Consider the following 13505-nt stretch of genomic DNA (forward strand, 5'->3'; position numbering starts at 1 on the left):
TATATAAAAATGCTTTTGGCCTCTTTGGTGACTAACAGTTTCCAAACCCATTCTTGTTGAGGAGGTTTTTTTGAGGGGAGGGGAGGAGGAGGAGGAGGGGGTAAACAATGGCCTGGGAAGGCAAAACAACTTGTAATGTATCTATCCTTTAAGGCTTCAAAACCTAGGAGTCCTTCAGTAACACAAACCATTCCAGGAGAGAGCAGTAGAATTTGCTTCTAAAGGCCAAAGCTGCAGGAATCGTCTTGGAGACACTGCCACTGGTTTTAAACCACTTCCCTGGCCAGTGGAGGCAGGAGCGCTCCTATTTCTGTGGTTTTTGGCTTTCAATGAATATCGGTCAGGGCATGGGCTCACAAGGCGTTCTCTGCCTGCCATGGTCTTACTAAAGAGCAAAAACATGTAACGTGAAGAGGGTGATGTCTTCTTGCCAGCTTACCCACACAGCAGGATTGGTAGCAGGAAGAAGTCATAGGAATGGAAAGGAGAAGTGGCTGAAACTAGCCTTCCTGATCTCACTCTGGTAGATGGCCCCTATACCCATTTGGTAGAGTTGTTAAGTGATATGCAGAAGACAATTGATTTTTTCTTAATAAAATCTGTGTGTGTTGCTAGTTCGTAGAATCAGGTCTGCAAGTTAAGGAATTGCATTGCATTAGCTCAGTTAGTGAAAGACATTAGAATCATTTGTTATTACCAGCAATGGGGACATAAGTCTCATTACATTCTGTTAAACAGTCATACTCTGCTGCTGTAGCTTCAGTTTTACCCACAAAGATTTTCAAAGTTCATTCTCCTGACTTTTGTCTATTAGAGCAGGCAGGCAATGTTAATGAAAGGGACAAATGCTGTCTTATTGAAGTTCTTGCTTCTGAGTCCCATTGCATTTGAAGATTTTAAGGCATTTTGACCTGCCACTGATCTTGTCCCTAAGCAGCTTTTATTTACTTCTATTTCTACATAGCAGTAGACTTGAGTGCCCAGATCCTAGTCTCATTATTAATACACAGCTCACTGCAGCTCTCCTATGCTGACACAGTCCGTTACAAAGTGAAAGAGGACCACAGCACACAAGTGCTCTCTTCATCCACCATTCTGCAGGACTCTTGTTTCAGAGATGTAAAGAAGATCCTAGCTAATGTCAGGGCAAAGGCTTCTTCCAAATTGTGAAGATACACACCACAAATATATGTGAGAGGAAACACACACACATCTAAGTAAGTCACTGCCCCAACACAAGTTTTTCCAAATCAATACCATCTTTAAAATTTATTTTTAAAGAATTACTTCTAATATAGCTTTCTCACAGAAGAAGGGTATAGGGAATGTTTTTTTTTTTCTTTTCTTTCCATTCCATCTGTAAACAATGAAATACAGATCTGGGAAACCAGGGAAGAGACACAAAAAGTGCATTTTACAAAACTTATCAACTAAAATATATTTTACACGTATAACTTTCCAAATTTAAATTCTACCAGCTGCATTTTCAGTTTCCAAAAATATCTTCATATCTAATAGATTTTAAAAAAAGCATCAAATACTTTCATTACTGGTAAAACATAACAATTTAACTCATGTACATGCTGCTTGAGAGACAGTGCAAACAGCCACACCAGTCTTAAAGGGTAATGTTAGCTTGCAGAAAGCGCCAATACCACTTATCCAACAAAGGAACATTTGGTCTTCCCTCTGGACAATGGGCAACAAGTCATCTCAGAACCACCCCTTCATCCCCGCGCACGGATTCAAGGACTTCAGCCTGTTTTAGCCCTTGCACCAGACACTTTATCTCCTCTGACAGATTTCTACCAAACTTTGACAAAAGGCGGACATATCCTACACATTTGTGCTGCTTTAGTTATTTTAAGGGGACATTTTGTCCAGCAACTAAAGCCAAGAAGATCAGTTAACTGAAATGTCAAACAATCCTTCTGTGCATATTTAAAATACTCTTCTCATTTCATTAGAACTAAAAGCAAAGTGATTTAAAATCTTCCTGAACAATTTTTAATTTGGAGGTTTTAAAACATATTTTTGGGATATAAACCATCAACGTGAAGGTAACTGAAGTCCTGGCAATGTATAACAAACTGGGGTTTCAACCAGAGCTCAGGCAGGACCTCCTCTGTCACCTGAAGCTCTTGCAAGCCTCAGCTCCTAGCCATTAAGTGCTAACTCATTTGGAATGTAGGGTAAACATGTTGCCAGTGCCAGATTAATCTACTTTAACTGCACATCACTTAAAGTGAGCCCTATATTTTACTACATGCTAAATTCATTTCAAAACCTATTGGTATTGAAATGTAAAGAGCTTTTCTTCTACTGCAACAGACAATCAAAATAACATCCCTTTAACACCAGGCTGCTCTCCGGTCTCCTCTTCCTTCATGTCAGCATTTGGGAGAATCAACTCTCCAGGTCTCTAGATGGCTCCCTACTGTACTGTCTGCTGAGTCCGTATTTCACTAGCCCATCCTGTTTTTCGTGCCTGTTCTTGCTTCCACTTGCCCATACAGTACCTCTTTGGTATAGATAAACTCTACTGGAGGTTCTTCTGTCATATGAATTGCAAGATGTACAGATCCTCAACATATTGTGAAGTTTTGTGATGAGGATGGATCACTGTCCATGCCAGTTCCTCCACAATGAGAATAAAATCCATCTTTACCCATACCCACCCCAATAAAAGTTCATGGCTAACGTAAGTAGGTCTAGTTCCATTCAAAGGAACCTACCAATAAAGCGTCACAAATTCTTCTACAACTATATACCAATATGGTTACCACAACCATGTCAGATGCCACTCAACCCCCCCAAACTGAAAATGCAGATTCCTAGTTTAAATTAGTGACTACAGCAGTCAGCAGGTACAAGTACTGATACAGTGTGATTTCCATTGTTTACATTAGTGCAATCTACAGGTGGCTTCCCAGTTTTGTGTACTGATTCAGTGGACTCTGGTATACTGTCCTTTGGTTTTCTTTAGAATTTGCTTGAATAGTTTGTATATTAAGATAAACTAAAGTATCTCTAGAATCTATACACATAAGGCAAAAGGCAAGTATCTATAGGAATCAGGTAGCATTTCCAACAACGCAACCCTCTCATTGGTCAGTTCTGGTCAGGAGCCATAAACCATTCTTGTGAGTAAAATTCAGATATCAGCATGGCCATAATTGCTAGGAGACTGTTGGACTATGCCACTTGACGGAGTCTTAGAACCACTGGCGCTTCAGAAGGACTTAACCACAGAAGGACTCCAGACCCAACTCTTTCAAAAAACATCTTGTACCTGAAGACGAATAATCCCCAACTCCTTATGACACAGTGGAGAGTACAAAATATTGTACTGAAGTTGTAGACTACCACGAAGACGCCAAAAATAAAAGAGGGGCTATGCGAAATTAGTGTAAATCACAATACAAATCTATCTAGCCCCTCATCCCCTCCCTCCACCCTAAACCAAAGAACTGAATGATTAGTTACAACTTCAAACAGTTAAAAGTCAACATATTCACCTCTGGAGAGGTTTACTTGCTGCCTGTAATCACTATGTTTGCAGGCCACAATTTTATTTTTTATTTAACCATGGGAAAGGGAAGACATTACACTATGAGCTCTTCCTTGCCCAATAATGGAACTATGATAAGAGCAATTTGTTTTCCAGGATGGATGTGCTACTTCTAGATCTGCACCCCTAGGCACTGTATTAAGGTGGTGGTGGTGGGAAGAATCATATTTAAAATAAAATATTTAAAAGATCAGGGATCTTTCGTGGCCTCTTATTCATGTTAAGGCGCAAGACCAGGTTGAACTCCATATATGCTCGTTTCTAACTTCCAGTATGTTCTGACCATCCTCACCAAGAATGGTTTCTGCCCCAGTTTACTGGCTTTTTTCCAATGTGTGTACATATACATAAATATATACATATTTATATATGTATTTTTATAGGTATATATTTCAATTTATGCTCATTTCAAGAAGTGCTGTGCTCTGAAGTCTTGCATTCTTTACTTAGTAACTGTTCCTGAAGGAGAGATCTTTTATGGTCTCCAAGAGGAGGAACCTCCTGTAATCCTTCGTGCCTACAAGCAGCGCCAGGAAGAGTGCAGGGAAGTCCTAGGCTGTTGACAAGAGTTCCAGGAGCAGGCCATTTAGCTGCTGCCACCACTTGGCATGGTTGTAGTTTAACTGAAGAACTTTCTACTGCGGATTCTTCAAGATGCGTCCATGCCGGAAGTCATAGACATGCCTACAGAGAAACACCTGCTCTGGATCAGTGTTCTCTGGTACCTTGCGATGCGGTGGTGTGCAGTATTCTTCAGAAGGAGGGACAATCAGTGCTTTCCTGCTGGGGATCCCTTCACCACGACACTTCACCAAGGCACAAAATCTATGCATTAAAAAAAATGTTATTTAGTATTTTGGAATACCACTTTGTAATCTATTTAAGAGAAATAAGGGCATATTCACAAAATAAACAGACCTCATATCTTCTCCCTCAGCTTCTACCTCAGATCCAGTTGGAAGATGAATACTCACAAAACTTAAATCCATCTATCCATTAATAACATGGTCAGACTGGTCTTGCTTTATATAAAGCTCATTTGCTTTATCCATTCTAAAACACCTGATATTTTAGCCTTAACATATCAGGACTGGTCCAAGGCATCCTTTATTTACTTGAAAGATCTGGGGAAGATTTAGTGACTATGTCCAAACCTAGCCCTCTCATTTCAAGCAAGAGCTTCCACTCAGAACTAGCACAACACATCATTCTGCCACACTAACTCATACATTAGTCCCCTGTTACACACCAGGAATTGGCAGTCTTCCCACCCTTTACATGGCGATTACCCTCCTGGGGTCAGTATTTCTCACAGCCGTCACATGCCAATTACCCTCCTGCAGCCAGAATTCTTACAGTTCAGGGCAAGGATTTCTGGGACACATATTGTACCTTTTAGATTTTTGAACTGAATATACTAAATTTCTGTCATACGGAATAACAAATGGCAAGGACCTTGAAGAACAAAACCAGGCCTTTTACAGAAGAGAAATAGACAAACAGTATCTGCTCATTTCTTTCTGCTATTAAAAGTTGTGTGCCTCGGTGTACAAAGGCCCAGAAAAGAAGAATGAGAACTAAAGCTACAGGGGGGCCCTGCTCACTTAGTAAGTAGAGCTGAGTGTACGCCATCCAGCGCCAGAGTTTACTGTCTACTATAAGAGTGTTAATGCTGCAAAGTGCAAATGAAGGCACATGAAAGAAAAGCCAAAAGAAGCAGAACAGAGTCAAGTTCGCTTCTGCTTGGGTCTCTCAGTATGGGTAAATACTGACAGAAATCTGCTATTTCAACTTATTTTATGAGCCTTTCCTACAGTATCCCATTTTGGATTTCTCTCAGGTCTTTTTTCAGTAGTTCAAGGAGAGCTACATTTAATTAAGTCGGATATTTTCCTGTCCCTGGACAGCCAGCAATTTAAGTCTGTACCCAAATCAATGGAGGGTGAGCTGATTTGCCCAAGATCACAAGGTCTATGAGCAGAATTTAAGACAGTGGTCTCCAACCTTTTTCATTTAAAAGGCCACACTGCGAATATGAGAAAGCTCTGAAGGCCACCAAAAGATTTCAAGCTTAAAACATACTACTAATTTTGTACACCACTTGATCTGCTTGTTCAGACTGGGTGATAAACAGTAAAAATACTAATATTGATTCTACAATACTTCAAGATTTTTTTTAAAACTCGCTTTATTTGGGATTGGCAACCGTAGCAAATTCCATAAATAAGACACCTGAGTAGCAATACTTAAGAGATTGTTTGCAATTACAGGCAAGACTTGAGTTAAGTAAAAGATCTTTTTTCATAAAATTATTATTAGATTAGTGCTAATGCATAAGGGCAGCCATATATTCCTTTGGGGCTAAAGATGTTGCACTTTGAGCACTTTCACTAAAAATTAAATTTTGATTTAATTCTTGAATAGTAAAAAGTAAATAAGTTCAAACGGTTAAAATGATGATTCTACCTGTAGTTTGCTATCAAATGGGTATGATACCAGTATTTTTTCATGGATCTTTTTATAAAAAATTGAACTCGATTATTATAAAATGTATTTGGCTTGGTAAAACTCCTAGAATTGCTATAGCATCTTTGCAAAGACCAATTAAGGAGGGCGGGGTAAATTTTCCAAACTTTTATAGGTACCATCAAGCCTATATTTTACGTCAAGGTATGTATTGGGTCCTCCCGGATCTCATTGAGTATACTCCTGATTGGTTATATTTGGAATGGCGACTCATGTTTCCTTTACATCTTTCTCATGTGCTCAGTATCAAGATGCCCAGATTGTACAAAGAAAATAGAATTCTAATGGATACTTGGAAAACATTACGGTTTGTCAGTAATTTAACAGCAATTACTATTAATAATTCAATGAATCAATCCATATGGCTAAACTCCAAGATTCAAATTGGCGGTTTTAAGATCGTCTGGAAACATTGGATAATTGCAGGTATCAGAACTTTAAATGATGTAATTACTAATGGTAAGCTGCTGGATTTTACACAATTGCAACATAAATTTGGGCTTCACAAATCGCAATTTTTTCGTTGGTTGCAATTGAAGCAGGCCATTCAGGCAGAGTTCCCTGAATGGAAAAATTTGAATAATCAACCTAGCATAGAATTTTTATGTTTTCAGGCGGACTTTCTGGGACATCAGGCCGCACACTGGTATAAAACTATTAGTGAATTGGTTAAAAAAAAACCTAAAAATACTCTTAGGGATATTTGGAGCATTGAGATTAAGCATGATATTTCAGCATCTCAATGGCCACAAATTTGGTCTTGGAGAATGAGATGTACAATGTCAGCGTCTATGAAACAAACTTGCTTTTTTTTTGTTACATAGAGCTTTTTGGACCCCAGTTAGATTGCAAAAGTTAAATAGTTCTTTGTCTAATAGATGCTGGCATTGTAATCTGGATATAGGGACTTTAGATCATCTTTTGTTCTATTGTCCCCATATCTTAGCCTTTTGGAACTCAATCTGGGATCAAGTAAATTGTTTATTGGAAAATCACGTAGCATTAACTTATGATACTGTACTTTTTGGTATGTCTATGAGAAAAGAGAGTCAGATATCAATGTGTAATAACAAACTTTTATTGATTTTGACCGGAGTAGCCATTCAACATATTACTAATAACTGGAAAGACCATAGTAGGCTCAATTTTAAATTTTTCATGTAATAGAAACCCTCCCCCCACCCCACCCTTATCTTACATATTAAATATAGAAATATTAGGAAAATGGCATCAATCATGACAAAAGGACGTTAATGGTTCCCAAATTTTAATGAAGTTTTTATTAAAATTTGGGAACCATTAACGTCCTTTTGCCATGATTGATGCCATTTTCCTAATATTTCTATATTTAATATGTAAGATAAGGGTGGGGTGGGGGGAGGGTTTCTATTACATGAAAAATAAAAATTACTAAAAGGATTTCAGGATGGGAGAGGGAAGGTTATATTTACAACTATAAGTTATAATGATAAGATGTACAAGTGGTTAAATCTATGTTATTGTGTTGCAATTTTTGTACACTTGATGAAAGTTTTAAAATGAATAAAGAATTATAAAAAAAAAAGTAAATAAGCATATATCTTGTGTCCTTTACTTATAGTTTACCGATACTTGTTGTTTAGTGCAGTTATTATATATCAAGTGGGCAAGACTGAAATTAACACATTTAAAGGATTTGAAGAGCATTTCAACAAACTGTTTGAGAGTTGCAATGGAGGACTTTGGGGGCTGCATGTGGCCTGGGGCCGCACGTCGGAGACCACCAATCTAAGATCTGGCTTCCCTGGTTCTCAACCCATTGCTCTAACCATTAGGTAGTCCCCCACTCTTACATAAACTGCATAGACAAGAATGCTCTCTACTCACACTGAAACATCTGTCTACTTTGGGTATAAGAAATCCAGGTGTTTAAAATGTTATGAAATCCGGGTACTCGTGTTGCTATCAAAAGGCTATACTTTCCACAAAGAAAAGCAAACTGTTCTCCAACACAGCTACAAGTAAACAGCACCATCTACCTGCAGTATTCTGCAAAGGTCAGGACGTAGCATTTCTCTTCAATGCAGGCAACACTGTTCTCATCCTGGTGACGCGACGCAAAGATCTCATTCTGTAGCGTAGACAGACAAGAAATGACTCATACATCTAACATACACAAACCTCAAGGCAAAGACAGCAGTCAGTAGGTATGTGCCATTTGATTTCATACAAACTTACCCTGGAGTATTTCCCTGCCACAATATTACTCCTCAATAATGATATAAAATTTTTTGAAAAGTACTTAATTCGGAATGCCAGTAGCAGTAACAGTCACAATATCAAAATCCCGAATGAAGAATGTAATAAATGCTTTAGGTTGTTACAGAAAACCTCAGCCCCACCACTCCACGTATCTTAATAGCAGGTCGTCTCTCCCGAGTCATGTCAGCTTTAAAGATAAGTGGCTTGAAATACTAAATGGTGACAACATAGTTTTAAAGAAATAAGTTAAATTATTTAATAGTAAAATAAAGTAGTAAAGACACCAATGGAAAGCTGGTGATGATAACCACGTAAGTCTTCCCGCTATTAAGATACGTTTAGCTGTGGAGTGGTGGGGCTGAGGCTTTCTGTAACAACCTAAAGCATTTATTACATTCTTCATTCGGGATTTTGATATTGTGACAATATTACTCCTGGCAGAATTCTGTGCAAAATTTTTGAAAACTCTGTGTACAATATTTCAAAATTCTGCAAAGTTTATTTGTAGTGTTTTGCATAGAATTCTCCTTTCCTGAAGCCTGAAATTCCTTCCTGCCTCCTCCTCTCTCAGGTTCCAGCCTCCTCAGTTCCCTCTGTCACTCCAATTGCAATTCTGACTCCCTCTAAATCCCACTCCTCTCTCACTTGCGCCCTGAATCCTTACTTGGCCCCCATTGTCTGGCATCTCTCTCTTCCTCTCTCCACTGGCTAAGAATCTTTTCCTCCCTTCCCACTCCGTTTCTGGTCTTGATTACTCTCTCTTCCTCTCCCCCAACAACCCTCCCTTGTGGGTCTAGCATCCATGTCCCCTACCCCCTCACCAACACCTCTCTCACTTGCATCCTGAATCCCTTCCCTATGATCTGGCATCTCTCTCTCCAAGATCAAGCATCTCTTCCTTTTCACCCCCTTTCCCTTCTACTTACTGGTCCATCATCCATGTCCCCTCCCCTCTTCTCCCTGCAGGTTTAGCATCCATGTCCTCTTCCCTCCCAGTTGCAGTCCAGCATCCATGTCTGCTTCTCCTCCCTCCCCCCACTTACAGTTCAGGATCCATGTCTTTTCCTTCCCCCCATGGGCCTAGAATCCATGTTCCCTCCTTGCCCCCCTCCACCAATTGAGGTCTAGCATCCATTCCCCCTCCCCTGTGCAGGTATGGCCTCTCCCCAACTAACTGATTCCCCAGTCCGTGAGATCTGACATATCTGCAGGCCTCCCAAAGCAGAAGGCAGCAGCAGCTGGCCGAGGATGCGCTGTGAACAGGCTGCTCGTGGCCAGTCCTGCAGAGGCCTTCCACTCTGCTGTGTCATCCGTCTACTGGAAGTGATGCAGCAGAGGGAAAGCCCAGTGAGGCTGGCCACAAGCTGCCTATTCACCGTGCTGCCTCTGCCGGCCGGCTGCTGCCACTTTGGGAGGTATGTCAGATCTCATGGTGGGGGGTGGGGGTGTCGGTCAGATGGAGAGAGGCCAGACCCTCATAGAGGAGGAGAGGATGTGCAGAATGAAAGGTTTGTGCAGAATTGCGCTAGGAGTAACAATATGTATAAATCCAGCCCTGCTTCTGCTGTTTGATTAATTTGCATTGGTTTGTGAAATGTTGAAGCTATCAATTTGCAAAGATCAAGAGTGGAGATATCAGTAACCATGAGAAAGATTCATCAGTCATACCTTTAACCTTTGTTTTGATATGGGCAGGTTTCTCTACCTGCTGGCAGAGGCCAAGTCACCAGGTACACAATCTGAGGTCTGCTGTCAAACTCCAATCCACCATACGCCCAATCCCCAGGCTTGCTGTTGAGCTCTAAGTCACCTTTTGCCTCACCTAAGATTAGCTTTCAGGCTTCAGGTTGCCATGTGCCTGATCCAACACCATCTGCTGAGCTCCAAGATCTTTCGCCTTGCAAACAATAAGCTTGCTGTCAAACTCCAAACCACAAACCATCAATTGTCCAGCCTTAGGCTGGGTGTCGGGCTCCCTGCTACTATGCGCTCAATCCATCCAAGGAATTTTGCCAAGTATGCACCCACTGCATAATGACCTGAGGCTTGCTGTCTAGCCCTTACCAATATGCATCTAACTCAAATACTTTCTAGGGAGCTCTGAGCTACTGTTTGCCTGACCTGAGGTTCACTGCCTGGCTTCAGCCCACCAGTTGAAATGTCAAACTCCTGTTGCTGACCTGAAATTTGCTACTGAGCTCCTACTCACTATGTACCTGATCCAAGAAGAGCTAAACCACCCAACCACTGGGTGTCTGACCTGTGGCCTGCGACTATATGTCAAGCGACTGACTACCTTTCTAACATCAATTCAAGAATGGGCTAAAAACAAATTTTGCCTGAATCCAAGTAAAACTGGACTTCTTTGATTCTCTAACCTAAGTGGGCACATACCCGACATCAAAATCTGTTTTGGGAAATACGAACACCTCCTCAGATCAGGAACCTTGGAATAGTTACTCTGGTCCTCCAAATCCAACACTTTGGAATGCACTCCCTGAAAGGCTTCGCTTAACACAAGGCTAACTCATCTTCAGGTGAAAGCTTGGCTCTTCATACAAGCCTTTAATGGAAGTAGTAACTAATTTGCTAGTCACACACACAAGGAGTTATCCCTGCTGCACATACAATAATAGCCTAATAGAACTACATAGAAACATGAAGGCAGATAAAGTCCCATCCACTATCTCCTTCTTTCCCTAAGAGATCCCATTAACCATTTGATCCCATCCGCACAAGCCTCAAATAGTTATGATTTTATATTGAACATATTTTATTAAAGTATAAAAAGAAACAATATTCTGTACAATTATCATTTTATAAATATAAATAATACAGGGCAAGGATCAACAAAACCCCCGTCTCCCCTCCCCTTCACATATATCCCCTCTACTATCAAGAAAACTGAATAAGCCAAATTATTACAGAATGCTACACAAATATCATGCTAACAGAATACCGCAGTCACACATGGTAGGAATGGTGCTAGGGGGAGTGCAACTAGGGCAACTGCTTCCTGATCAGAGAAAGCCCTAAGCCAGCTGGAAGCTAAAGACGCACTGACTGGGCTTTGCACTCCCCAGTTATGTCTAACATCAGCTCTAGCAGGATACATATTTTAAATCTGATATATTCTAATCACAAGATAGAAATAAAATTATTTTTTTCTACCTTTTGTCGTCTCTGGTTTCTGCTTTCATCGTCTTTTCACTCTCTTCTATCCAGCGTCTACCCTCTGTCTCTTCAATCCAGCATCTGCCCCTTCCATCCACTGTCTGCCCTCTCCCCCTCCCATATGGTATCTGCGTTCTTTCTATGCCCCTCTCTCCTACACCAGATCTAGCATCTTTGTCCCTCTTTCCTTATTTCTCATCTGACCCCTCCTTCCCAGCATCAATCTCTCTCTACTTTGTCATTCCTCTGTCTCTCCCCTTTCTCTCATCTGATCTCTCCATTCCATCCTGACTCCTTCCCCTCCTCTAATCTCCCTGCCAGCTGTTTCCTTCCAATGTTCCTCCTCCCCTGTCCAGCAGTACCTTCTCCCTTTCTTCTTTCCCTTATCCAACAGTAACTTTCTTCCCTTCCCCTCCCTTTCCTCCTCCCCTTATCCAACAGTAACTCTCGTCTCTTCCCTTTCCCTTCTCCCCTGTCAGCAGTACCCCCTTCCCTTCCCTTATCCTGGAGTACCCCTTCTCCTTTCCCTCTCCAGCAAATGTTTCCTCTATGTAGGCTAGCGGCAGCTCTGTGTGCTTTTAAATTCGGCACATAGCTGCCCCTAAGCAGTATTTTAGCACGGTTTCATGAGGCAGCCTCAGGTAGGCCGGCCCACATCGCATCATCGAAGCGGGCCGGCCTACCAAAGGCTGCCTTATGAAACCGCGCTAAAATACTGGTTAGGGGCAGCTGTGTGCCGAAGTTAAAAGCACACAGAGCTGCCGCTGCTTGTCTGGGGGTGCGGAGACAAAGGCTGGAGCAGGAGAAATACGCGGCAGGAATCGGTGGTAGAAGGCAGGAGTGCCGACATAGCGACAGGAAGTTGCGTGTCAGCTGACGCTGGCATCTTTTGCTGCGGCGGGGACCCGAATCCTTCATGGACTAGCAAGATTTTTTTGCGGACTGACACTGGTGCTTTAGATCATCACATATTGTCACACTCAAGTCCCTCTCTTCTTTCGTGCACAAAAGGTCTTCATCTCCTAACTTACTGTTCCCTTGGGTTTCTGCAGCCCAAATGCACGATTTAGAATTTCTTAGCATTAAATCTTAGCTGCCAAATTTCAGACCATTCTTCAAGCTTCGCTAGGTCCTTCCTCATGTTATTCACACCATCAGGGGTGTCTACTCTATTGTAGATTTTGGTATAATCCACAAAGAGGGAAATCTTACCTGACAGCTCTTCAGCAATATCACTTATAAAAAAGTTAAAAAGAACAGGCTCAAGAACTGAACTTTGAAGCACACCACTGGTAGCATCCCTTTTCTCAGAGTGATCTCCACTGACCACTACCTTCTGTCGCCTTCCACCCAACCAATTCCTGACCCAGTCCATCACTTTGGGGCCCACCATTGTGGAATACTGTCAAAGGCTTTGCTAAAATCTAAATACATCACATCTAATGCACTCCCTCTGTCTAATTCTCTGGTCACCCAGGCAAAGAAATTGATCAGATTTGTCTGACAAGACCTGCCTCTAGTGAATTCATGTCGTCTCGAGTCCTGTAATCCAAAGGATTCCAGAAACATCACTATTCTCTGTTTTAAAAGCGTTTCTATTAATTTACTTACCACAGACATCAGACTTACTGGCCTGTAGTTCCCTACTTCCACTTTTGTGAGAGAGCACATCCGCCCTTCTCCAGTCCTCAGGTTCAACTCCTGATTCTAGAGAAGTATTGAAAAAGGTCAGCCAGCAGAGCACCCTGAACTTCTCTAAATTCCTTCAGTACCCTTGGATGTACAGCATCCAGCCCCATCACTTTGTCCACCTTTAGTTTAGCTGGCTCCTCACGAACACAATCCTCTGAAAATCAATCAGGGTCTACCTCACCTCTATTCCTTCTGCAGTCCTGTATGTTTATCCACTCCTACCCTAGCTGAGATAAAACTTTCAAGCACTATTCTGACCTCATATGCAACTTTCTTCAAATTAATTCACTTATTTTCTAAC

General features: G+C 41.4%; 1 protein-coding gene across 5 annotated transcripts in view; it reads right to left on the minus strand.

The window, feature by feature from the left end:
- Positions 1-1240: 1240 nt before the first annotated feature.
- The window catches only part of BAHD1 (bromo adjacent homology domain containing 1), a 318594-nt gene continuing 306329 nt past the window's right edge, over positions 1241-13505 (minus strand). For 4 of the 5 annotated variants that reach the window (XM_033952034.1, XM_033952035.1, XM_033952037.1 and 1 more), the window contains exons 6-7: positions 8116-8207; positions 4207-4396 (exon numbers count right to left, since the gene is read on the minus strand). In XM_033952034.1, coding sequence (XP_033807925.1) covers positions 4207-4396; positions 8116-8207 — 282 coding nt within the window. Of the gene's footprint in view, positions 4397-8115; positions 8208-13505 lie in introns of all 5 variants that reach the window. The other variant, XM_033952038.1, reaches the window with a different exon arrangement.

Source organism: Geotrypetes seraphini, chromosome 7 (genome assembly GCF_902459505.1).
Source record: "Geotrypetes seraphini chromosome 7, aGeoSer1.1, whole genome shotgun sequence".
Lineage (NCBI taxonomy): Eukaryota > Metazoa > Chordata > Amphibia > Gymnophiona > Dermophiidae > Geotrypetes > Geotrypetes seraphini.